Genomic DNA, 26,307 nt, shown 5'->3' on the forward strand with positions numbered 1-26,307 from the left:
CAACTCAGGGCCATAAAACACTGTGGGGAGAAGGGGCTGGGCAGGGGGTACGTGCTGGGGGGAGCGTACATGGGAGGTTCTGTGGTTGAGGTGTGTGTACAGGGGAGGGCCACGGCAGGGCAGAGGGGATCTATGGCCTAGGGGTGTTTGCAGATGCTGTGGCATGGATCCTGGCGCAGGGCAGCACCCTGAGTGGGGCAGGCGTGTGCTGGGGTGGCTAGCCTGCACAGGAGCCCCCGCTGCCACTTCCTCGCTTCCCCTGCCACCCGCACCAGCCAGATTAAAGCCAGTGGTGGGACGCCTGCCCCCGCTACAATCCCACCTTCCTTTGCAGTGTGAACATACCCTTTCACCTGCCAACCCTGGGCAGCGCTCGCTGAGCCGGCTTCTCCACCACACTGCAGCACCTGTCGCTGTTGTGTCTCTCACCCCAGCCCCGTGTCCCTGGCCCGGCTGCGTGCACGCACGCACGCACACACACTCCAACCATGCAGCTATTTCTATTTCAGGACAACTTTGGTTTCATCTTTCTGCAGCAGGGACATTGCAGCCAAAGGCATTTTTCTCCCACAAGGCTCCTGCCTCTTCCTGGAGAGGCAAAAGGCAACTGAGCTCCCATAGGATCTCTGGGGGCTGGCACATGGCCGGGTCTTTAATCCACACAGCACCGTTAACATCTGACCCGTCCTCCCCACAGACAGCAAGATAACCAACCCCCCATGAGTTTGGGAAGAAACTGCCCCTATGGGCAGGTTATCCCATAATGAACCACTTCAGAGTTCCTTGCGCCTTCCTCTGAAGCAGCTGGTTCTGGGCACTGTCAGGGACAGTGAATTTTAGTCCCAGGCCAAGAAAAGTGACCAAAGCCTGAGGAAGAGCTCTGCCTGCTCGGGACAGCACTGCACCAGAGGCACCTACTCCATGGATGGTGGTGAGATGCAGGCTACTGGGTACAGACGGTGGGTCCCAGAGCCACACTCCTGTGGATTCATAGTGCCCGTAAATGGCTCCAGACTCTTGTCAAGTGACATGCCCAAATCCTTCCTCCGTGTGCCACTTCAGAAACCCACAGGGAAGTCACTTAGGTGAAATTGGAAATGCCAGCTCTGTCCCAGGCCTGCTGCAAGATCCTGTCCCAGTCGCTTACCTCAATTGGTGCCTCGGTTTCCTTATCTGCAAGATAAGGAAAATGGTGCTACCCCCTTCTCATGGGCAATTATGAGGACTACAGTAATGAGCAGTTTGTAAAGCACTTATGGAAAAGTCTTATGTAAGTTGCAAATACTTTAATTATTATTATTATTATTATTTATATTATGCACCTAGGAATCCCAGTCAAGACTTATGGCTGCTTTGTTCCTAGCACTGTACAGACAAGAAACAAAGATGTTCCCTGCCCCAGAGGATCTACATGACAGACAGGACACCACTATCTTATTCCATGCTAGCTTATCCCCATTTTACAGATGGGAAACTGAGGCACAGAATGGGGAAGTGACTTTCCCAGGGTCACACAGGGATCCCATAGCAAAGCTGGGAACAGAGCACACGTGTGCCAACTCCCAGTCCTATTGTTTAGAAAAGTAATGAGAATAAAGGCTAACCCGGCACTTGAATGGAGGCAGCTGCAGAAGCCCGAGTCCCTTTTCTTGGATGTAACAAGAGTGAACGGGCTTGATCAGAACATGATGGGCCATTTTAGCCACTTTTCAGAAGAACTTTGAAACAGGCTTCTGTTTGCTGGCCCTGCTTATCAGCAGCGCCATTCTCCCTCTATCATCCAAATTGCTCCTTTTTGGCTAACAAAGATCGCAACAAGTCTCACTACTGATGTTGAACTGGCCCCTCACCAGCTGGCCTATGACAACTGTTCAGACCTCTCTCTGGGCCTTTGTGACATGGAGGGCAGTAGCTACCTTCCACAGTACAACAGTGGGAGAATGAGAAATTTTGGCCAAGGCATTGAGGTTATTTCCAATGCAAAAATCTGGCCACTAGGACATTGGTACCTGCAGGGCCGGCCCACAACATTTTGGCACCTGAGGCGGGGGGCTCAAATGACACCCCCATGCCCTCTTGCATGGGCCAAAACCTTGAAAGGTCTCAATTCTGCCTTCTTCTTCCTGTTCTACTCCTCTCATGGTACTGCTCTGCTACCTACCCCAATAAAGACACGTTTATGAAGTGAGCTGTAGTTCACGAAAGCTTATGCTCAAATAAATTTGTTAGTCTCTAAGGTGCCACAAGTCCTCCTTTTCTTTTTGCGAATACAGACTAACACGGCTGCTACTCTGAAAACTGTTCTTTGCCTTCTTGGTTGCAAAGATCTGAACTGCTTCCTGCTGAAGGCCCACAGTCTGGGCCAGCTCATGCTCTACTGAGATGACTGCAAGGCCGACCAGCCTCTCCTGTGTCATTGTGGAGCGTAGATGTGTTTTTATTAACTTCAGCTTGGACAAGCTGCGTTCTTCACTGGCAACTGTTACAGGAAGTGTTAGAAGTATGCGCAGAGCAACAAAAGCATTTGGAAAGAGGGTGGTCATCTTATTTGTGCACATATATTCCAGAACAGCCTTTGGAGTTGATCCTGCTGAAATGTATTTTGAAAGGGCTTTCAGTTCATCACCTAAATCACTGGCATCAATATCGCGCATGTCATCATGTGTCAGCGCTGTCTCTAGTGCCCTGCATTGCTGGTGTAGGTCTTCTTCAGGTATCGTGAGGAGTTTTGGAATATCCTACAACATCCCGAATATACTGCTGTGTTCCTTGAGCTGCATGAAACGTTCTTCAACTGACTGGATTGCACAATCTAGCACCCGGTTAAAGAATTCAACTTTGAATTGTTGTTTGGGGTCTCTTATGGGATTATCCCATGCCTCATAATCAAAATGTCGTCGTCTTCTTCGGTGACTCTTGTATTCTTGAATGGGAGGGAAAATAGCTTCAGTGTGAAGTTCCTCTGGCAACTTCTGTGCACTCTTTGGAACGTTTTGAAATCCCTCATCTGACTGGTAAGACTGTAGGTCTGACTTTGCTTTGTCCAGTTGTTCCATTGCTCCAGATATAACAAGAGTCTCTTGCTTACAACATTTATTTCAAACCGTATGTCAGGTCACAACACTAAGCCACACAGAAATTTGAAGTAATGTATGTTTCTGGTGATTCCATTTCCCTCTGCCCCTGTTCTCCCATGAACAGTTCCTGTCATAGCATTATCCTCCATAATGGCAACTGTGGCATCATCTATCTTCCCAATTTGGTGTTTGATAGGCTTTATCGCCTCCACTCGACTTTCCCGTCGTGTGGCACTCAGTGGTTTCAGTGTCAGAGAGGATGTTCCCAGATGTTGCTTCAAAATTTGCCATCGACGAGTTGATGCAGAGAAAAATACATCGATGCTTTGAATTACATTCAAAAATTCAGCAGCCTCACTAGACGCTGATGCTGCATCACTGACCACCAAGTTCAATGAATGAGAACTGGATGGGACAAAAAAAGCTCCAGGGTTTAACTCTCGGATCCGTGTCTGCACTCCTCTGTTCTTTCCTCTCATGTTGGCACCATTATCGTAGCCCTGACCTCTCATGTCAGCTATCCCAATTCCCGTATCTTCCAGCTTCTTAAGAAGCACATTTGTCATACCAGCTCCTGTAGTTTCATCAATGTCAATAAATTCTAGGAAATGCTCTCGGACAGTCACCACTGCAGGGACATTTTCACTAGCTTCTGTTGTTGTTACAAAACGCACCATTAAAGTCATTTGTTCCGTATGGCTGATGTCAGGTGTGCAGTCCAGAATAACAGAGGAATATCTTGCTGACTTCAGAGCTGCCACAATCTTCTGTTTGACTTTTGTTGCCAATAACTGTATGATCTCATTTGGAATGGTTTTTCCAAGGTAGTGGTGTGTGCACATTTCTTGGGTGGTGACTCTTCCTAGATACTCCTGGAGTCCAGCATCAAACTCAGCCATCAGCTCCACAATTTTAAGGAGGTTTCCATTGTTCGGCACATACAGCTGATCTGAAGTGCCACGCAGTGCTCGGTTTTGGGTAGCAAGCAGTCTCACAATGGCAATGAGCCTTTTCAGAACATTTTGCAGTAAAGAGACTCTGATGTAATCTTCTCTTGATGCTGATTATCTATGGTGGCCTTTAACCTTAGTCTCATCTCAAACTCTTTCCACCTATGGAATGCTCTCTGGTGATTTGCTTCCTTCTCATGGCATGCCAGATTTTTCCAGTCCTTTGTTCCTGTAGAACCCAGTGTGGCTGGAACATTTGACTGGAAGAGTTTGCAACAAAACCAGTATGCAGCATTCTGGGTTTTTGAGTACATAAGCCATGGCCTCTCCACTTTGTCACCATTTGGGGATTTCACACCAGTAATGTGTTGGATGGAAACTTCTATATTCATTGTCTTTGGGGAACATGAAGTTTTTCACTTGCTGTGGCCTATGCAGTACAAGGAAGTCCCTCAGGCTACTGCTCAAGTGGGTCCACAGTCCCAGATCCTCTAGACTTAAGGAACTAAACTCAGCAGCAGCTGTTTCTTGCGCCTCCACCCCACCCTTCTCTGATCTACACTTTTCTTCAGGAATGTGCATGGTTACATCCATTTGAAATGGAGATATGGATGCTGCAGTAGCTGGAGGGTCACCTGCACTCTGACTAACTGGGAGATCAGGCATCTCCTCACCACTCACATCCTCCCTGGGGCCGGAAGGCTCACCATGAACATTTGTGTCTATGTATCTCAGGAGAGCTCCTTCCTGCTTACATAGAAAAGCTTCCTTTGTTTTCTTTCTTTTTCTGAATGCTGCCCCCGAGGGGCGTTTTCTTCTTTCACTCATGACTGCTGTTCTGTGCCAGCTATAGTGGCTCTCAACACTCAATTGAAGGGGACAAATAAGCAGGGCCTGAGTGAGGGAAGATATCAACGTCTTAAGGGCCTAACTGGCTCCTGCTACTTCAGTTGACTGCTTGTTCTCCTCAAGTGGGCTCAGGGAAGCAGCAGCAAACAGGAAGCTCCCTGAGAAGCTGGGGTTAATCAGTCCAGGCTCCTGGGGGTGCTGAGAGGTTCATAAGAGGTTCCTCCTCCTCTCTCTCCCTGCAGTTCCTGCTGCTTTCTGTGATTCCCTCTCACCTTTTCTCCTGCCTGCCTGTTATGTCTCTTGTACCCTCCTTCCTCCAGCGCAGCACTCTCCCCTCTCTGTGCATCTCGAGCAGAGAGAATACAGATGCACCAGCAGCAGACACAATTTTCTACACTCTGGGTCCTAGTGGTGCCCCCCAAGTCTGGCACCTGAGGCGGCCTCCTCAGTTCGCCTCATGGTAAGGCCAGCCCTGGGTACCTGCCTAAACAGGTGCTGCAATCTTTTGAGAATCTGGGCCCATACAAATTAGACTTTTCTCTGCTCCTCCTCCAATGCCTTGTCTGCAGGAGAACTGTCAGCAGTGGTGCAAAGCTTTCGAAAAATGTTCCTAGCGTAAGGCAAGGCCTTTATGTGTTTCCATCCATGTATGGGACACACTCCTTGACTCGAGGCAGCACAGACTCTTTCCTGGCACCGCCCAGCAGTGACATTCTGCCTCACCTGCCCTTTGAATTAACCTACAAGGGTTGACCTGGGGCATGGTTTTCAAAACTGTTCAGCATATGGACTGCTTGGCACAGCTAAAAATCTGGCCCTTATATTACTGCTTAAATGGGAGCTGAGCTCCTTAAAGGCGCCTGATCTGACCCAAGGTTTTTACAGCACAGCTAGTTGTCGGAGCTGGGATTCGAACCCCTCTCCCTCAAGGATACGTCTACATCTAAGGCTCAAATTGCTCCGCGAACCCCTATTGGGCTCCAAGTCCCACCTGCCACCCAACATCTCACCCCTGACTGACACTTTTTCCAGCCACTAGGATGAGAGAAAGATAGACGGTCCCGCCTCATGAAGAGGCGAAGCCACTGCGACCCATCGCAACCAATGAGATGTTGAGAAAGAGCATCCCATCCTTCTGGGGCGGGATCGAACGGAGTGGCAGGTGACTCTACTAATGCGGGGCGCGACTGCTTAGAATGAGCGGTACAGTGACCAATAAGAGACCGGAACGCTTATGACTGGCAGGTTTCCCACCCAACGGCGGTCCGGGACTCCCTGAGTGGCGGTCGACTCAGCCAACGGACGCGCAGCGGGCGGGGCAGCCCGCGTGGTTTCCGCTCCTGTTGTGTGAGGGGCCGAATCCCAAACGGCCTCCGCCGCGGCGCGCAGCGTCTCTGGGTTTGGGAGCCGGGACTCGGGGCCGGGAGCCGGCTGCGCCCTCCACCCGCTTCCCCTGCCCGGCCCGTCTGTGCCCGCTGCCCCCGGCTTCCGTAGGCCTCGCTCGGACCGAGACACCCCCCCCCCCGCCCGCGCGCCGCCTCACCTGGGCCCTTGTCCCCTGCGGCCCCGGCGCGCGCCCCCCGGCCCCGCCATGTCGCTGCACGGGAAGCGGAAGGAGATCTACAAGTACGAGGCGCCCTGGACCGTGTATGCCATGAACTGGAGCGTCCGGCCCGACAAGCGCTTCCGCCTGGCGCTCGGCAGCTTCGTGGAGGAGTACAACAACAAGGTGCGTGGGGGGCGGGCTCGCCTCCGGGGACGGGACACAGAAGGGTGGGGGGATCGCGGGGCCCCGGGGGCAGAGTTAAGGGTAGGGGTGGCGGGGAGGCCTCGGGGGCAGAGTTAAGGGTAGGGGCGGGGGGGAGGCCCCGGGGGCAGGCCCTGGGGGCAGAGTTAAGGGTAGGGCGGCTGTCACACTCTGGTCACGGAGTTTTTTGTGCGGCGTTTCCTAGGGTAGTAGGTGGAAACCCCTCCTCTTTCCCCAGCACTGGGAAGTTTGGGCTGGGGCCAGCTTTCAGTAGTATGGAACACTGATGGCTTCATGTTAAAAATGCCTGGTGGGGCCTTGCTTCTGAAGGTTTCATTGCTGTGGGAAAGATTTTGCAGGACGCATGAAGGTTCCCCCCCTGCAATCTCTTTTTCTGACTCTTCTCTGATGGACCTTTAGGAGAGGAATCTCCTCTCTCTCTCCCTCACAAGGTGTGCTATAGCTACTGTATGCCCTCTCCAGATTTAAATAAGAGACCTCACTTCCAGGAGCAGCCCATGTAATCACTCTTACCGGCACTGTGTTTTATTACTAGGCAACAAGCTTATAAGTGCTATAACTTCCGCTGTTTTGAATGAATATTCCTCTTAGATAAGCCAGCCTGGGGGGTCAGGGTGCATAGTCCTTTTGTGGAGCTGTATAATGGGAAGCCTCCAAGCAGGGAAGACTACAACAGAGTTGGTGGAGGGAGTGGGATTGCTTACAACTTTGTGGAGAAATGTAACAAGGTGTGGGCAATTTTGGGGCTGGGCTGGCATTGTCTGCCATGGCTAAATTCTTGCCTCCCTAGTGCTCTGGTCATCTAAAGAGCTATCCCATTGTGATGTGTAGTCGTTTTAACCAGCAGGCTGTATGTGTGTCTCGCTCACAGTTGGTGAGTTATGTTGGGGCCATGTGGCACTGGGACTGTCAACCTGAAAATCATTCATTTGTTAAAAAATTTGTTAAAAATATCTTATGGCACTATGCTCTCCCGTGCATTCCCATGCCAACTTTTGTCATTTTACAATTGTATTTTCCCATTTAAATCTCCCATTTCTGTGTGAAAGACCCATACAAATGGGAGAAAACTGACTATAGGGAGTGCTGTTGAATGGACTGAAAAGAAGTGTGTTTCAGTTACAATAATAATAGGTGTTGTAATAGCAGGTGATAAAAGAGAAACTTGCATCTCTTGTGGGGTGGTAGTAGGGGAAACAAACTAAGTTGTGTTGGGTTATTGCTCATTTTTGGGTCGAGAGAGACTTGCTGTTTGTCATAGTGGCAGAGAATGAATGAATGTAATCACAATTGCCATTTCCTCCAAAAATTCTCTTGGCCTGAAACTTTCCCGCTTGGTTTCAACTCAAAGATAATTTTTTTTTTTTTTTTTTTGGAAAGACTATTTAAATCCAGTTACCTGGTTTGAGTTTTTTGGGTGGGGCGGGGGTGAAGGGAAACACTAACACTCTTTGGAAGCCCCTTATGGTGGCTAATTCAGAAACATCTGAAAGTTAAAGCTTTATATGACAAAGGGGAAAACACTCCCTGAAAAATACAATGACAGCCATTGTCAGCATTTGCCAGCAATTTTCCATGGTGTGGTATCTGAGATACCAGTGTTAACCCAGTACTTTAGTGTGATTCTGAGGTAATTTTGTATTTGTGGTTGGCAAAGGTTTTCAATGGCTTCTGCTGTACCAGAACTGTCTCAATATGCTTATCTTCTGATACTCCGTCAGTGATCTGACACTACCCTCTCAATACCATCAAACTGACCAAAATCTGAGAGGCTAAAAGAACTGTGGTCTCCTAATTAAATCCAAAGCATTTGATTAAAAAAGGCAGCTGCACCCTCTAGCTATATGCATGATGTAAGGTAACAATCTATTGTAAATGTGATGTTCTAGCACTGCATATGCAAAGGACCTAAAATAAGAAACTGAAACAGGGATTGGACTAGAAGTGGTAGGATGGGTTCAAAGACCATGGGCAAGGTTCTGTGCTGTGACTCTTGACAGGTAACAGAAGGTGCGGCTTATGTGAAGGGGGTTGGGGGATAAGAAGTTGTCTTTGGGTACATCTTCACTACCCACCGGGTAGTGATCTATCAGGGATCGATTTATCGTGTCTCGTCGAGACGCGATAAATCGATCCCTGAATCGATGCCTATACTCCACTGGCAGGAGGAGTAAGCAGAGTTGACAGGGGAGCCGCCGCGGTCAACCCGCTGCCGTGAGAATGGCCAGGTAAGTTGAACTAAGATACTTCGACTTCAGCTACGCGAATAGCGTAGCTGAAGTTGCGTATCTTCGTTGAACACACCCCACCCACCCACCCCCAGTGCAGCCCAGGTTTTTGCCATCTTTGCACTGCCCTAAGTCTGGGCCACTTCCAAAGCAGCTCTAACATTTGGTAGCCTTACCTTTGTTTTGGGGATATTCCCAAGTGGGCTATTATGGCCCCGGATCTGTCTCATTGTTTTCCATTCCCTCTGAGTACTGGAGAGTGCGAGACTTACGTGTAGAATTGAAAATAGGCATGATGAGTGGGGTGCAAATTTGTTTGCCTGATATTGCTGTAGAAATAAAATATATATTTTCTTCAGTCTTTTAAAAATTGAAACGACCTTCAGATTTCACATTTGGCTGTTCCTCAAAAGGGATCTTGATCAAACGCTGCCAGACTTGTTTACATCATGTATAGGTTTTCAGTTGCATGGTGCTAACAAATATCGATAGTCACCCATGTAAAAAGATACCTAATGGAGGCAGGGAGATTGCAGATTTCATTAAATAAAATTGTAGCTATTGCTAAGAGTGTTGGTAGTGTCTCCTGTACTTGGAGACCATGCAAAGCAAAGATACACACCTCTGCACTCTTGATTGCAAACAAAACCTACCAGCACTGGGATGTGGTGGTTGCTACCCCACTGAGACTCTTGTGATGATGATATAATCCAGTTTGCTGAATGTTGCAAGGAAACATTTAGGAAAATGGAGGGAAGCTTGTCCTCCAGTGATGCAGATGCTAGCTAACTGTATTGGGGCCATGCTAATTGAAAAGTGGCTCTTTCAGATCTAGTCCATATCTATTTATGGATATTATGAGAGAACTTATTTAAGTGTGTTAAATGGAGCTTTCTAATGAAGGGCTGTAGAGTACATGACAGCTGTTGGTTTGATAACTGATTAGTTTCAGGGACAGGAGGAGGATAGCTTTATAGGGCAGGTATGAAAACTGTCATCCTACATGTGCCTTATCTCAGCTGGCAAACTTACATGTCAATCACATAAGGGAGCCTAATAACCTTTTAAAAAAAAAAGTGAGGTACAGTCAGCAGCATTTAAAGAAAAAAATAAAACTAATGTGACATTTCATATACATAAACTTTAAAGCTTCTTAGAAGCTTCAAAACAATATTTTTCTTAATTTTATTCCCTTTGTTTTGGAGAACATTGACGTCTCTGCTTCCCCTGTGTTTCTAATGCATTACAAATCAACATTGTAAGGAATATCATCCATTTTGTTACTATTTTTAGGAAGGTAGATTTCCTAAAATCACGCCAGTATTCCTATCTCTTCCTTATTTCCAAGAAAAATAAGTTGTGCTTTTAAAAAGATTCAATGCTCCTCACATTCACTACAGCAGAACTGCCTACTGTGAGGGTAGTGCAGTGGATGAAAGCAGGACAGATTCTTATCTGATTTGTATTGGTTTGGATTTCTTCCAAAAGGGCATTCCTGATGCAAGATACAAAACCAATAATACAACTGCAGTTTACCCCCCAACCGTGACAGACAACATAATATAACCCCCTATAAAACCTAATTCATAATGTCCCTACCTGAGGCGGTTCAAGCCCCACCATCTGTAGCAGTCCACAGGAATAGGTGCACTTCTTGTAGCAGGCTGTGAAGGCCAACAGACATGCGCTGTTTTGGACCCAGAGAGCTTAGCTTATTGCAACGTCCCAAATCATTTAGGGCTTTGTAGGTGAACAGTTCAGGTTCAGTCTGGAAACCAATAGGAAGCAGTGGTGTGAGCTGTCGCTTGTTACTTAGTGGTGTTCCTCCACTCCAGTAGACTGCCACATTCTGGACCCAATATATTTCTGGATTCATTTTAAGGCACTGTTTACAAATGAGAGGCATGAATGATTAACCAGGGGGGCAGATAGGACTCTTAATTTTTCTCCACAGTCTCAGCTTTCACTTTTTTTAAACAAGATTTTTAGCTGTCAAAGTTGTAAAGAGACATTTCAGTCACACTTTCAAGGTTAACTGTAGTCCTAGCCATCTGAGTTGCAGGGGGTTTGATACAATAATCAAGTTGTGAATTGCCCCATTTGTTTCAGTGGGTACAAACTCAGATGCAAATGTCACCACTGTAAACTCTTATTACTCAAAGCATATAATACCTAGATGTTAGAACACTTTTCATCAGATCTCAAAGCAGTTAATATAATCCCCATTTTACAGATGGGTAAACTGAGGCATAGGTGAAGTGGCTTGCCCAAGGTCACCCAGCAGGCCAGTGGATGAGCCAGGAATAGAACTCCAGTCTCCTGAGTTAGTCTAGTGCTCTAGCCACTAGGCAGCACTACTTATAAGAAAGGAAGCACTGCTGTGAAAATGGCACAATCTGTCTCCAGTCATCTGGGGCTAAGCCTTTAACAGCACTTGGCAGGGTTGAAGAGGGATGGATTGTTTGCATTTTCTTGAAGGGGAAGCTCAGTTTTCAAGTCTAGGAAATGCTGATTTGAAACAATAGATCTGCCGAGTTGTCTTATCACAATCTTCTTTGAAATCTAAACCAAAAACTAAAACTGAGATACTGGTCAGTAACCTAAGCCAGATTGTCCGCATCAATTCATACTCTCCCTGCAGCATGTACAGTAGAACCTCAGAGTTATGATCACCACAGTTACGAACTTACCAGTTCACCCCACATGTCATTTGGAACCAGAAGTACACAATCAGGCAGCAGACCCCCCAAAAAAGCAAGTACAGTTCTCTGTTAAATGTAAACTACTAAAAAAAGTAAAGCAGCATTTTTCTTCATAGTAAAGTTTCAAATCTGTATTAAGTCAATGTTCAGTTGTAAACTTTTGAAAGAACCATAATGTTTTGTTCAGAGTTACGAACATTTCAGAGTTACATACAACCTCCATTCCCAAGGTCTTCATAACTCTGAGGTTCTACTGTGTTTATACTTTTAAAGATTAAAAAAGTATCTTTCTATTCTGTTGAGACCATTATGTGTGTCTGGCAAACAAGACCTTGGTATAACTAATCAGGTGAGAGACCTGGGAGCATTCAGAGGAGGGAGGGTCTGAATACTCTGATAGGAGTCTGCCTTCTGGAGTAGCAAGATGCTCTTTTTATTGTAACAATGTTTGTCTGTTTCAGATTAGTTCTAAGCCAGAAATAACTTTGTCATATGTCTGTGTAAATCCCTTTGAATTAATTTGGCAATGATTCATTCAGTTAGGGACAAGTTGTCTTGCAATCTTACCACCTTTTACTCATAACTTTCTTTAGAAAATTCATATTTTGAGGCAGAAGTTTTTCAGTGTGTGACGTCTGGGGGTTGGGAGGGTTAAGATGTGGGAGCTTGGGCAAAATCCCTACAGTTGCTCAATTAAACAATGGTAAAACAAAAGTAATGACACTTTCTCTCACAACTCAAATAGCTGAATAGTTACCTTTGGCAGGTAAATAGTATTGATTGAGAACTGTCTATAATCAAGTTTGAAAAAAGTGGATATTAAGTTACAAATAGAAGTCGGCTTTTTGCTTATATGCAATAAAAAGCTTTGCACTGTATATCCATGCATTGCATCTAAAGTGCTCACTGATCTAAGTAGTTCAAGCACTTGAAGGTCTTAAACCAGCTTAGAGGGGGGACACTTACTCCTGGGGTGGAGAAAAATAAAATTTTCTTCTTTACATGTTAAGTCAGTTTCAAATCTAAAATTAGCTTCAGAAATGAACAGGAATATTGACTTGTCCATAGCATGTGAAACTTTAATATATTTCACATACAATTTTTATTAAAGCTAATGCTTAAAATCAAATTTATACAAGTTAAGGAGGAAGGTATTTTACATCTGGGGTCAGGCTTAAGTTATGAGAAGTTACAAGTATCAGTTACAAGGTTCACAAGATGCATACATAGCACAAAACCAGCATAGACCCAGATTGGGGTGCGGGAGTTTTTGACACGTCAGTGAATAAGTGATCTCTGGTATGCCATCCGTAGAACGTATTTAGAGTCTAAGTCAGTGGTGTTATAGCGAATAGGTGCAGTGTGGCCAAGCTAGCTGTGCTGTAATCAAGAAATAAGAACTAAGATTCTTACTTCATTTTTAGCAGTGCAAGCTTAATGTTGCATTAAGAAAGTTTGTGTTCAGTAACTGTGTTTGAGAGCATAGGCTGCCATGGCAAATATACAATTATTACTCCTGGGGGAATTCTGCACCACTGCGCATGTGCAGAATTTATATCCCACGTAGATTTCTTTGCTTCCCCAAAGAAAAATGGCTGACGGGGAAGCAAAGGGAAGCCACAAGAGCAGTCATGCAACCTTCCCCAGCAGTATGTTTTGGGTGCCCACTGCAGCCGCAGAAAGGTAAATAACTGAAGGGCAGGGGGCGGGACTGGGGAAGACCTGGCTGGTGGCTCCTACGCTGTACTGGGCTCAGCACTAGTCCTGGCTGGGCTGGGGAGGACAGGACTTCCTCTTCCCCTGCACGGCATCCAAGGGTAGGTCAGACCCACCCGCGTATTTCTCCCCCAGCTGCAGGAAGCTCTGCAAACTCTCCCCTGCCCCCCACTTCCTACACCCATCACTCAGCTGCAGGGGGAGGGATCACTGTATAGGGAGCTGCTCCCCAATCCACTATCCATCCAGACCCTCCTGCAGAGCCTCACCCCCCCACACACACACACAGAACCCCTGACAAGCCCCACTCCCCCAGACCACCCCAATGAGTCACCCACACCCAGATCCCCACCCTGCCGTGCCCCAACCAGCTGCACCTGGATCACCACCCCACTGAGTCCTACTCCTCCAGCATCCTACCACCACACACACACACACACACACACAGACACCACTGCCGAGCTCTGTCCCTCCCTCCCCACCCCCAGGACCCCCACCCTCTGCTGAGCCCCAACCACCTTCACCTGGAACCCCCTGCAACGTCCCATTACCGTTGCATCCAGAACCCCCTAACAAGCCCCTTTACATCCAGATCTCCTCTGCACCCGGATCGTGCTGAGCAGCCCGCACCCAGATGGTCCCACGCAGAACCCTCTCAACCCACACCTGGATCCCCCTCACTAAGCCTCTCCACACTTGGATCCTGCTGGGCTGAGCCTGCCTGCCCACTCCTGGTGCACCTGACACGGAGGGGCAGGCCTGGCCTTGTGCTGTATCAGAGTTGGATGCAGCCTCATCGCTGAGTCCATGTCCCGGGGGAAGCTGTAGAGTGATCTCCCACCTCTGTGCAGCCAGTGGCCTCTGCTCCCCAATGCTATGCTGGAGCCTCCACATTTATTTGACAAATAAAATTTGCAGAATTTTTACTTTTTTGGCACAGAATGCCCTCCGAAGAAAAGTTATTGTAGTAAGCCTTCTCACTGCCTGAGAGCTGGAAGAAAGTGGGAAAGAACTGAGAGGAACTGAAGGGGGACGCTCCTGTTTGAGTGCCTATTTGTGGCTGAGCATGGTATTACAGTCCTCTCACTCCGATGCCTCCAGCAGATTGCTGACTGACCTTGATGGGCCTTCTGTGGCTTGACACTCCAGCCAAACCACAAAGTCCAAATAAACCCTGCAACAGGGTGCAACTCATCACTGCGGTGCCTCTGCTGGATGTCCAGGGGATCAGCTCTGCTAGCCAGTGCCCGTTCTTCTGGTGGTGTCTCACCCACTGTCACCTCTGCTCCTGGACCCATGTCATCACAATGACTGTGGTGTCCTCTTCAGGACACAGCCCTCTGTCTGTGTCTCACTTGGTTCTCCCCCCCCCTTCCAGGGAACAGCAGTCCACTGTCTAGCCACTTCCTCAGTGGCAACTGGGGTAAGAAGGGGACCCAGGCCCACCCACTACTCCAGTTCTCAGCCCAAGGACTCTGTAGATGGCAGCTGCATGCTACATCCCCTCCAACCCCATAGTCTACTTCTCTGGGCCACTTTCCCACAGCCCCAGCACCTTCTCCACCCTTGTCTCGGGGTCTCAGCATGCCAGCAGTCAGCTGACAGCTCACTCTTGCTCCCCTGATCCTGCCCAGCACCGCTCTGTCCAAGGTGCTAGCTGCCCTCTGCCTGCAAGGCAGCCAGTCCTCCCAGCTCCAGGGAGTGACTGACCTGCTCTGCCCTGTGGCTCTTCTTGTATGGGCCTGCCTGGCCTTGATTGGCTGCTCCTCGCAGCCCTTCTCCAATTGGCTGCCTGTTGCACAGCCTCCCTAGGGTTATGGGCTAGTTGTAGGGCTAACACCCCATCACAAACCCCTTCTGGGGTATTAGAGTCCAATAAAGAGTCTATTTGCCCTCAGTAGGGTCTTCAGTCCTGGCTCTGCGTCCTTTAATTCGGCCCTTTGTTCAGGCTCCCAAATAAGCTCCATCACTTCTTGGGGTTTATTACTTTACCCTTTGGCCGGTAGGGGAACTCTGGCCCACTCACTACTCCAGGTTCCAGCTGATGGACCCTATAAACGGCAATATATAGCTTTTTTTCAATTCATTGCTGTCTCTTCCTTGGGCCTCTTGCTACCTGGCCCCTTTAGGTTCACCGTAATCTCAGGGTTAAGGTTCTTAGATTTTCTCTGCAAAATGAGCTGTGCAAAGTGCAGCCAGAAACAAACTCTGGATATACCCTCAAGTTCCTTTTTCCAGAGAGCAGCACCCTTCCTTGCCCCCTCTGGTCCCAGCCAGGAGCTGAACGGCTAAGGCCAGGCAGCTCCTTTCATCTAAGCCAGCAGGGCCCTGATTTGCTGTGGCATTCTCCTCTGGCCCATGGAGGACAAGGCCCGAGCAGAAACTGTAATTGAGCAGGCCACAAAAATACCCAGGATTTTCCCCCGTGTTATATCTAAGTCTTTGTCTACCCTGGGACTTCCATTGTTAAAGCTTTTGTGGCTCGGGGTGTGAAAAAACACCCCCTGAACGACATAAGTTTGAACAACAAAAAGAGCTGGTGTGGACAGGGCTTTGTCAGCGAGAGCCACCTCCTAGCGACGAAGCTACTGCCTCTTGTTGGAGGTGGTTTTATTTTGTTGCCAGGAGAGAGCTTTCCCGGCGATAGAACGGCTACACTGTGCACCTTACAACAGTGCGGTTGCAAGGTGTGCAGTGTAGACATAGTCTAATTTAGAATGCAGTGAAGTGTTTGAGCAGTTCAAATTATTCCCCACTTTGTGCCTTATTTTGTGCTTGTTAATACTAAATTTCATATGCCACCATGCTACAAATCTTTGATATAAAGGAGCAGAAAAATCAGAGTTTGACGACTACTTCCAGGTCTTAACCCATTTCTAAAACTGTCACTCTTACTTTGTCACTTGTGTTGCACCGTCTGCTATGATTTTTAAGCACTTTGCTGTTGGAGACCTGGGGTGGATCTTTTGAATTGGAAACTGATTTAAAGTCATTTAAAGAGAATAAATATGGCACCCTAGCATGTCACTTTCATTCACTTACCTTGCTAAAACCATATGCTTAGAAAAGAGGCTTCTGTAATGCATATGCATCTACTGAAACCATGAAGCAGTCTGCAAGGTTTATATGTGGGAAAACTGGGCATGTTTCCTTTTTTTTTTTTTTTTTAAGTTAACAGACTAAAAAAATGTATATCTGAAAGCAGCACAGGTGGAAGAGAAGAAATAGCTTCCATCATTTGGGGGACAGATCTGTGTTCTGGTTATGACTTTGTAACTCACTTCACCTCTGTGCCCCAATTTCTCCTTCTATAAAATGAAATTAGTTAATACTTTTGTACCTCGGAAGGAGCTGAGTGGTTTGATTTAAACTCCTCTAAAAGCATTTTGAGATACTTGGTTGGCAAGTACTAGAGAAGTGCAAAATATAATGGTGGTGTAGATCAATGACTAGTATTTAGCAGGTTTCAGAGTAGCAGCCGTGTTAGTCTGTATCCGCAAAAAGAAAAGGAGGACTTGTGGCACCTTAGACACTAATAAATTTGTTAGTCTCTAAGGTGCCACAAGTCCTCCTTTTCTTTTTGTAGTATTTAGCAGTAGATCTTTCATGTCCTACCACAGATTGTATTCCTTAAAATTTTGAGAAGGTGAAAGAGAGGGAGGTATCTTGCAGCTTGTCAGGATGAACACTGGAGTTTGTTTTGGTATATCATTAATAGACTCTTAACTGCTAATATAGCATTTAAAATGCAACACTTTGTACACGTTGTCTTAATACTGTTATATACATGGTTATTTTGCTAAGCAGAAAAGCTAGTTTTTAATGGATAGACATTTTCTTACAGGTCCAGCTTGTTGGTTTAGATGAGGAGAGCTCAGAGTTCATTTGCAGAAACACTTTTGATCACCCATATCCTACCACAAAGCTCATGTGGATTCCTGACACCAAGGGAGTATATCCAGACCTGTTGGCAACCAGCGGTGATTACCTGCGTGTGTGGAGAGTAAGTAAATAGCCTCTCGAAAAGGGCCACGTATGTGCCGTTAACTGCATTGCATTTTGATCCCCTTCTCTCCCAGTCCCATTTCTTTTGAGGCACATTTATCTCTAGCATTGTGCTCACCAATATTGCCCAGGGGGAGGACCCATAATTAAAAGCCAATGCAGTAATTTGTTCTTTTACCTGCATTCTCAAAGTAACGTAGAACCCTCTCTGAATAACAATACAATGGCTGTGAGGTATCTTGAGAATTCTAGGAGTGTCAGAATTATGAAAGTAGCTTATTAAATGTGATGGCAAGGCTCAGTAGTTGCTGTTGTAACAGAAACTTGTTAGGGGAGAGCATATGTAGCTTTCTCAGTTGTAGTTCAAACAGTCTGAAAGCTCTTCACAATAGATAAGATATTTATGGAAGAAACCAATGTCAAACGCAGTTAAGACTCGAAGTTCTGAAAGCCTATGCTCTGCGGGGCACCTCTTGGATTTTGCAGCCAGGCCATTCAATAAGGCAGTTATTGTGTATTTAATTTCTTCCTGAAGGTGGGTGAAACTGAGACCCGACTGGAGTGCTTGCTGAACAATAATAAGAATTCTGATTTTTGTGCCCCGTTAACGTCGTTTGATTGGAATGAAGTGGATCCTTATCTTCTTGGTAAGACCGTTGACACATTAAATACTCAATATAAAATTGACCATTTTGAATCTAGCCCAGGTGAGTAGTGACTAGAACTTACTACCAGCTCATGGGTGTTCAGAGGCCAGATTTCTACATCACAAAAAACCTGCTGCCGTAAATGTCACAAAAGCGTAGCCCGTGGAGACTGAACTCTTCCTCCACTCTTGGAGGAGGTGTCTTCAGGTCAGGGTTGTGCATGTGGGTTGGTGATGTTCCCCTGCTCCTGCTTGTGCTTGGCCTATATGTTGAATAGAGGGTTTCAGTCCTCAGGTCTGTCGGGTTGACACGTTTTTGTTAGTGTTAAATTTATACACAGACTCTTCTGGCTGAGTTCAGCCATTTGACTGTAGCTGAAGATGTTGGACAGAACATTGCTCCACGGGTACCATTGCACCATGTTTGTTACAGTGAAATGCCTCTGCAGCAGCAGGAGTTAAACCAGGCATCACTCTCATTTGGAGCATTGTTTAATTATAATCTGTCGGGTGGGGTATGAATCCAGGATGGTTTATACTCCCCTTGATCCATAGTCAAGACCTCCACTAACATCAGGGTGAAGTTTGAACAGAGATCAAGGGGGCAATACATCCTTTCTGTAGTGTAACATTTATTCCTGTGTTTCCTCTTTTGCAGGAATTCCCACCCATGAAGGGCCTCACTACCACCCTTGTTGGGCTTTAGAGCTGATGTTCCCGTTAGTTTTGTATAGGGCAGGGGAGTTCACCCCACTGAGTCAGGCTGTCTGGACACTCAGGCAGACATGTTATCACTTTACGCTTGGTTCATCTTTGGAAGGCTTTCTCTACAGCTGTGAGGGCTAGAGACTTGGCTTAAAAATTTCTGCACAACCTGAGTCATGTGGGCCACACATACATTGTGTTGGCCAGATCCAGCCTGTGATCCATAGTTTAATTCAGGCATGTCAAACATTTTAATACTAATACTTTGCTCATGCAGAGTTCTCTTCACCCAGAGATCTCAAAGCACATCTGAGACTAGTCCCATAAGTGATAAGATGACATTTCTGCAGATCTATGTTAATACCACCATTAACAGACACTCTTTGTTTCAGGTACCTCTAGCATTGACACAACCTGTACCATCTGGGGTCTGGAGACTGGGCAGGTATTGGGAAGAGTAAATCTGGTATCGGGCCATGTCAAGACCCAGCTTATTGCACATGACAAAGAGGTGATGATATTGCTCTTTCTTTTTCTAATTCATACGGTTGTCTGCATTACACCTGTTAAAGGCCTATAGAATGAACATAACTCCCATTTTCTCCAGAAAAATCTGAGGATTTAGAAAAAAGACTTGGATTCTACGTTATATATGTCTAAAATTAAGTTGCTTGTAGTCTGAAAATTCTACATACTCGCTTTTACTCATTTTAGACGGTGGACCTGCAGCATATGCTTGCTGTTTTGTTCTAATTTGTATTAAGTTTTGTCTGGCAATATTTTATAAATTTAACTCCAGTTTAAAGTTGAGAGGCTAATTAGTAATTTACGGGTGGGAAAACTTTTTAATGTTTTCTTAATTTTTAATATCTCACTTTATTTTATTTATTTAAAGATTAGAGTTAAAAGAAACCTAAAGATAGCAAAACATGGAAACATACACTTAAGGCACCCAAATCACCCTGTAGTGACAGCAGCCTCTAGACTTTCCTTCTTTGTTTTATACTTAGGACAGTCATATCGGACTCTTTCTCATTCAATTAAGGGTTTGTAGGATCAGGCCTATATAATAGAATAAGTCTTAGAAAAATGTTTATAACTGCCTAGTTTAAAAAAAATAAATTTTGCTCCCTGGCTCCATTTATGAGGGAGTGGAGCAGGGATTCTTTGCTGCCTATGCCTTTCTGAGGAAGCCTCTGAGCATTTTGGTAGGGTGTGGGAGAAAGGAAAGGGTTCTTCATTCCCTGGGACTTTCTGCCCCTTTACTTCAGGGAGCATTACTAGAGTCTGTAGTAGTTTTATTTAGACTTGAAGCCTATGTTCCCCAACAAAGTTCCTACCAATCTCTTCTCCCCACCCCCGCAACTTTCTTCCCCAAGCGTTCCCAAAAACTGAATGACATGTCATACCGTAAAAAATGTTTGGCTTTTTATTTAAAATATGCATGTTGCAAAAGTCGTCTTGGCATGTATTTGGGATGACGGTCTTTCTAGACTCTAGACAAAACCTGTACGACCCTTTGTCCTATAATAGACCTTTGTTTCTGCGACACTTCCCAAAAAAGCTGATTTTAGTAGTAAAGCTTTCTCTTCTCTCCACTATTAAAGTTAAGTTGCGTTAGTATCTAGACTCCTACTGCAGAGGCCTCGGAGGATAGAAATTAGAACTGATACATTTTTAAAGACCTCTAAAAAAAATTGTCATTTCTCAGGGGGACTATATTCTGAGCTAGGGAATAGGCTATATCGCTTCCATCTCTAACTGCATCATTGGCCAGTAGGCGCAATTTTATATTCTACACCAAGATATCTGTGGTATTTGCTATATAATTCATTGCAATTCCCTAGTAAAATCAAATGCCTGACAGACTAAATAGTTAGTGATGACACACTATTTAGATGGAAAAGCCCTCTTAGTGCATTCCCCAGACAGAGAACATATCTGGTAATAAACTGGTGCGACACTGGTTCTTAAGACTTTTTTTGTATTTTTCTCCGTGAATAAGTATATATAGCACATGCAGTCCAGCCATGTAATGGTGACATTTTTATTGGAGAGGGAATGGCCCAGATGTAGATACTGAAGAAGCTGGCACAGCTGCTACAGCTGTGAGATTAGCACTCCTAGCATGCTCCCATCTCACACTGCCTAGAGAGCAGTGCTGTCACTACTTTGACATGGATGTGTGCTGTTCTTGTGTTTGCAAACACTAACTGGTAAGAGGAGGAGGAGGAATGAATAGGGCACATTCCTTGAAAGTGAAGAAATGGGAGCCAAAATGAATGTTAAAATAATGCCATGTTCTTATCTCCCCTATCACTGAGCAGGTGTATGACATTGCATTTAGCCGCGCGGGTGGCGGGAGAGACATGTTTGCGTCAGTTGGCGCAGATGGCTCGGTGCGGATGTTTGACCTTCGTCATCTGGAGCACAGCACCATTATCTATGAGGATCCACAGCACCATCCATTGCTGCGTCTCTGCTGGAACAAGCAGGATCCCAACTATCTTGCAACAATGGCCATGGATGGTATGGAGGTGAGGCACTGACCGTTTGCCCTATAAGCTTCAGCAGTTGGACTTTTTAGATGAGCTTACTGATTAGTCAGTGCTTGTAAAGCACTTTGAAGAAGAGCACTACATAAGTGCTTAATATTTGGTATCTGGGAGAGGGCTGTAGATATGGATTGCAAGAAGCCCAGTTTCTGAGAAAAATATTGTAATGAGTTATTCTATGGAGTTGTTCACTGCATTGTACACTGTTCATTTTCCAAATGTATTGAAGTTCATACTTGCTGAATTTCAATATTAACACTTTTATAAAAGCTGACTTAATTTCATATGTCTGCATACTTATTTGCATCTGTAATATGCAGCTGTAGGTCTTGAAAGGCTCCTTTAACCTGTAGCTGATTTTGAGACTGGTCCTTATGCCTCTAAGAGGATACTCTTAAGTTCCATCTTGCTCCAGTGACTTCAAAAGGCACTGTAGATTTTTCTTTAGTTCCATATCACCAGTACTTCTCCATGGAATTGTAACTTCATGATTCCCTCTGCCTGTGTTACATGTTACACAAGATGTACAGAGTGATTCTCTAGCTGCTTTCAAAATTCCTTGGCAAGCAGATATTGTAAAACCGCTTTTGGTCAGTCGTGTGTGTCTTTAGAGACAGTGTTGTGTCTGTAACATTCTGCCAAAATGTCTTTGGTTTTTTTTTTTTTTTCTTCAGGAAACAAATGAATAAACATTTTTACTTTTGCTTCTGAAGGTGGTGATTCTAGACGTCCGAGTTCCCTGCACACCTGTTGCCAGGTTAAACAACCACAGAGCATGTGTGAATGGCATTGCTTGGGCGCCTCACTCTTCCTGCCATATCTGTACGGCAGGTGAGCATGGGGAGAGATCTGTTCTCCTTCTCCGCTCCTCCCCGTTAGGTCCTGTTCCTCAGGAGCTTTCTAAATGTATGAATCTCTATCCTGGGACTCCTGCAATCATTTCCACTACCTCAAATCTCTCCAGCTCTTGGAGCAAAAAAATAAGGCTTGGGTCCTAGATATATCCGGTGTCATAGGTGCTCATTTTATTGCCCCCACCATTTCCCAAAATTCTCCAGGGAAACGGAGAAGCTGCTGCCTCTTAAGCAGTTTGGGCATTGGGCTGTCTCACCTTGAAAACGAGGGACTGTGTCCCAATATCTGAACTGTGAAGTGGGCAACGCCTGTCTTAAGTCATGAATGTTGGAGTAATTCACTAGGGAATGCACGTAAAGCTAACAGCTAACCACTTTATTCAAAGGGCTGTTTTCTCTCCTTGTAATAAAGCTAGAGTTGCTTACAGTGCTCAAGTTCTGCATTTTTCGTTTGATGAATTAAGCATTGCTACTGGCTGAATATTTTGTGGCAGGCCCTTTTTTGGCTGAAGGAGTAATATATTTATACCCACAGTAGAGAGGTTCAATATATGGCTTCTTAACATCCATTAGACCATACTTTTGGTTTTGGCTGTGTGTGGGCTCCCATTTAAGTCATTGGGAGCTGGGCACCCATGTCTGTGGTCAGAAAAGGTATTAATTTTCTAAGAAAATTGGGCAGATCTCCTTGGACACAAAGCTTAAAACCATGTAAGTTAAAGATAGGAAATGTCTCTTAGATTCCATCTAGTCCATCCCCTTGGCCAATGCAAGATTGTTCCCGCCATTGTATATTCAATGCTTTCTCCAAGTGCTGGTTCTTAAATGTGCCTATTGATGATGCTTCCACCATTTCCCTTGAGACTGTATCACAGGTGTGTAGTGATCTAAAGATATATATGAGCAGGGTTATGGTGGAGTGGAGTTGTTTCATTTTATGTGATCTTTGTTTCCTCCATATTTGGGAATTGCCCAGCTTTATTGGTTTTTGGTTTTTTTTTTTTTTTTTTTCCATTTGGACTTCTCACTCTGTATTTTAGCTTGCTTTTGAGACTATATCCCTCCAACTAGCCATGTAAATATGCCTGTACCTATTTCCGAGATGATTGAGTCTAATTCTTTCTTACCTGTTTGTAGCGGATGACCATCAGGCTCTCATCTGGGATATCCAGCAAATGCCTCGTGCCATTGAGGACCCAATCTTGGCCTACACAGCAGAAGGGGAAATCAACAATGTACAGTGGGCATCGACTCAGCCGGACTGGATAGCTATCTGCTACAACAACTGTCTGGAGATCTTGAGAGTGTAACACTATTGGTCTGTGCCAAACTGAGGCAGGGCTTTATAACTTCCCCTCCCCTCTAAAGTAAGAACAAACATGTTTCAAGTGGCCAGTATCTTTTGTTGCTTTGCATCTACTGTTCCAAGAAACTGTTACAGGAGTTAATGGCAGGTGTCGGCTGTCCCTACAAGACTCAGAAAACGAAGGGATGCACCCAGCCTTTTGGACCTTCTGGGTTTTGATTTTAATATTTTTCTCAATTTAAAAGTTCTGTATATCTGTTTGTTGACTGTGTTAATGAGCATTACAGGCTTTAAATGACTGTTTTAAGTTGCTGCATATGTCCATGTGTTTGTCAGTCAGCTGAGGCAGCACATCCAATTAGTTTGATAGATGTAAGTGCAAAACTAGGTGGAAAGAAAAGACATTAATATTAACCACCACCTTTTGCAGGAATTTTTAATCATTCCTGTTACTGTCCCTAAACCGTTTGAACATTTGTATGTTTTTATATATTGGACTAAGTTTTCTATTAAGTCGGCTCTTCACCCCAGTTCTTATTTTTGATGTGATCCACTTCCATAAGCCCCAAGCAGGATCTTTTGATGATGATGGGTCATAAGCATCATTGTAGACTTCCTAGCAGTAAACCTGTTGCTGTTGCCTTGGCTATGTGCCCCTGACCATTTGGTCAGAATCGCCTGGTGCTGTGAAGTACCACTACTCGTCGCACAGTACTTCCATTTTAACCGATGCTAGAGGCAGTTGTTACTGTGGTGGGCCTTGTGTTAGATCATAAGTGAATTATTGAGTCTCCCACAGGTGTATTACTTAACTGGTGATACGATTCACAGAGAGAAGATGCTATGAGCATGACTAGAGCTATTTTTGAAAACATTTAGTAAAAAATGTCACTTGTAATGCATTTGGATAGACACGTCCAGTCAAATGATTCCTCTAGAAAGCTTCCTGTCTGAACCCAAATAAAATGGTTTCACACTTTCTAGCTTACTTGATGGGCAACTGTAATTCTAAGCAAAATTCTGTATCTAACCTATACCTTAGAGTTTCTTTTGCATTTGGCTCCTCTTCCTGGGAGTTCTACAAAGTGAATGAGTGAAGAGCTAGCTTCTCTTCCTAAGAGCAAGGAGAGAAGCATTAGCATTGTATTGTCAGATCTTGTTGGATGAATGTGATAGAAACAGTTAGAACAGCTGGTCTGCTGTCCAAAGGCAAATCATGTCCCCGTAAAGGAAAGCTTCCTGAAGTAACATACAGGGTTGGGTCTAAATTAAAAAGTTGCCCAGTGTCTCAAATGGAGACCTTGTTTTGGCTCTAGTTGTCATTCTTGGGTACTGCAACTCTTGTAAGAGGACCAGGATAGGTATGGTGAGGGGGGAGCCTTCTGTTTTCATCCAAATTCTCTTTCTGAAGTGGAAAGGTAAGAGTGGGCGCAGTGGGCCCTCTGTCACCATAATGCTTTATGATTAGAGCTGCGGAGGGTTAGCAAAATTCTTTTGTTGTCTTAACATGGCGGGTAGTTTGAATATTGTCATTTTCTTGTTTTGATCAGCTATCTGCAATACCCTTCAAATGAGAAGATGACAAACTGAACACGGCACTATGGTGAGGTCTAACCATCACCTTGTACGGTAATAGTAGACTGAGCTGATGAGGTCAAGATCCAGATCCGCTGACCCTGACTCATTACCTTGAGAGACAATCTTGATATTGAGTGAAAACCAAAGGCGGCAGCGGCATACATAAAAAGACACAAATTAATTTTTTTTAAGAATATTAGGCTTTCAATTTGAAGTAGCTTCAGTTACATACACCTTCTCTCCCGAGTCCTTGCAACCATAGGTTTCTATTTTAAATGCTCTGTCCCTCTTGTTCTGAGACCCAGACAAACAGGGAAGACTGGCTACATGGAGTCAATGAAACTAAGTGTTCAGCCTGCTGTCAAATACAGATTAAAATTGAAAAATGGAGATGTCTCCTTTTTCAATTATAATCTTACCTGTTTCTGGTAACAGGCAAAAATTATCCTACAGGTGACTTAAAAAAAAAAAAAATAGAAAACAGAGTATACAAAAACATCTTATTCATCTGATCACCTTTCACTAGCAACGGATATTTACTCCAGTTAACAGTGCAGAGCCAACACGTCTCTGGGAGAGTGAGGTGCGTTCTGTTCAGTCTCACGCATTGTCAATAAAATTCATTACGTTCAAATTGCAAAATTTTTATTGATGGGTGAGCCATAAAGAACTGTCTGGTGTTCAGATTCTGGCATGGTTGCCAGATAGCTTACACATGCATCTCTGGTATTTTAAACGAATTTGCTCCAGAAATCATTGATACACAAGTGTGGAACTACACATTAAACTTGTTTCAGAGTAGCAGCCGTGTTAGTCTGTATCCCCAAAAAGAAAAGGAGTACTTGTGGCACCTTAAAGACTAACTAACAAACTTATTTGAGAAATTTGTTAGTCTCTAAGGTGCCACAAGTACTCCTTTTCTTTTTACATTAAACTTGATCACTCTTCAATGTAGAGCTGCGCCTTTAAAGTTAAACTTAAATATGCAAGCATGTTAGAAAATGAAAGTTGCATTTCTCATAGCAACGTTCATTTATATTGTGTAGATTGCTTTTGTTTAGATATACTTGTAACAATATTATATGAAAGTCTTGCATGTGTATCTAAATACAAGTACTAGGCACAGTGTAAACAAGCTAATGTCAGTGAGAGAAGCATAAACCTTTTGCTTCCTGACTCTGCAAACTAAATGTGTTCACATAACGTTGCAATAAGTTTTGCGTTTCATGTTTTGGGGAAGTAGGGTTTTGGGGGAGATGGGGGGGGGGGGGGGAGGGACTACTTTCAGAATGTTAGTATTTAAATAGTCCCAGTTAGGCTTTTGAAGTTTTATTCTGTTGATGTAAATTGTGTGGGTAAAGGTTGAGT

General features: G+C 45.0%; 1 protein-coding gene and 1 long non-coding RNA gene across 2 annotated transcripts in view; one reads left to right on the forward strand and one right to left on the reverse strand.

Annotated features, from left to right (window-relative positions):
- The window catches only part of LOC141978612 (uncharacterized), a 25,046-nt gene extending 18,484 nt beyond the window's left edge, over positions 1–6,562 (reverse strand). Inside the window, exon 1 of the long non-coding RNA XR_012636407.1 lies at positions 6,420–6,562. This is a non-coding gene — a long non-coding RNA (uncharacterized LOC141978612). The remainder of the gene's footprint in view (positions 1–6,419) is intronic.
- On the forward strand, positions 6,430–25,435 carry DCAF7 (DDB1 and CUL4 associated factor 7). The gene is made up of 7 exons (XM_074940827.1): positions 6,430–6,605; positions 17,135–17,293; positions 17,831–17,942; positions 19,039–19,157; positions 20,974–21,183; positions 21,915–22,032; positions 23,193–25,435. Exons 1-7 carry the CDS (start codon positions 6,468–6,470, stop codon positions 23,363–23,365), a joined length of 1,029 nt encoding a protein of 342 aa, XP_074796928.1. The 5' UTR covers positions 6,430–6,467; the 3' UTR covers positions 23,366–25,435.
- The last annotated feature ends 872 nt before the right edge of the window (positions 25,436–26,307 follow it).

This window comes from Natator depressus, chromosome 27 (genome assembly GCF_965152275.1).
Source record: "Natator depressus isolate rNatDep1 chromosome 27, rNatDep2.hap1, whole genome shotgun sequence".
NCBI classification, from domain to species: domain Eukaryota; kingdom Metazoa; phylum Chordata; order Testudines; family Cheloniidae; genus Natator; species Natator depressus.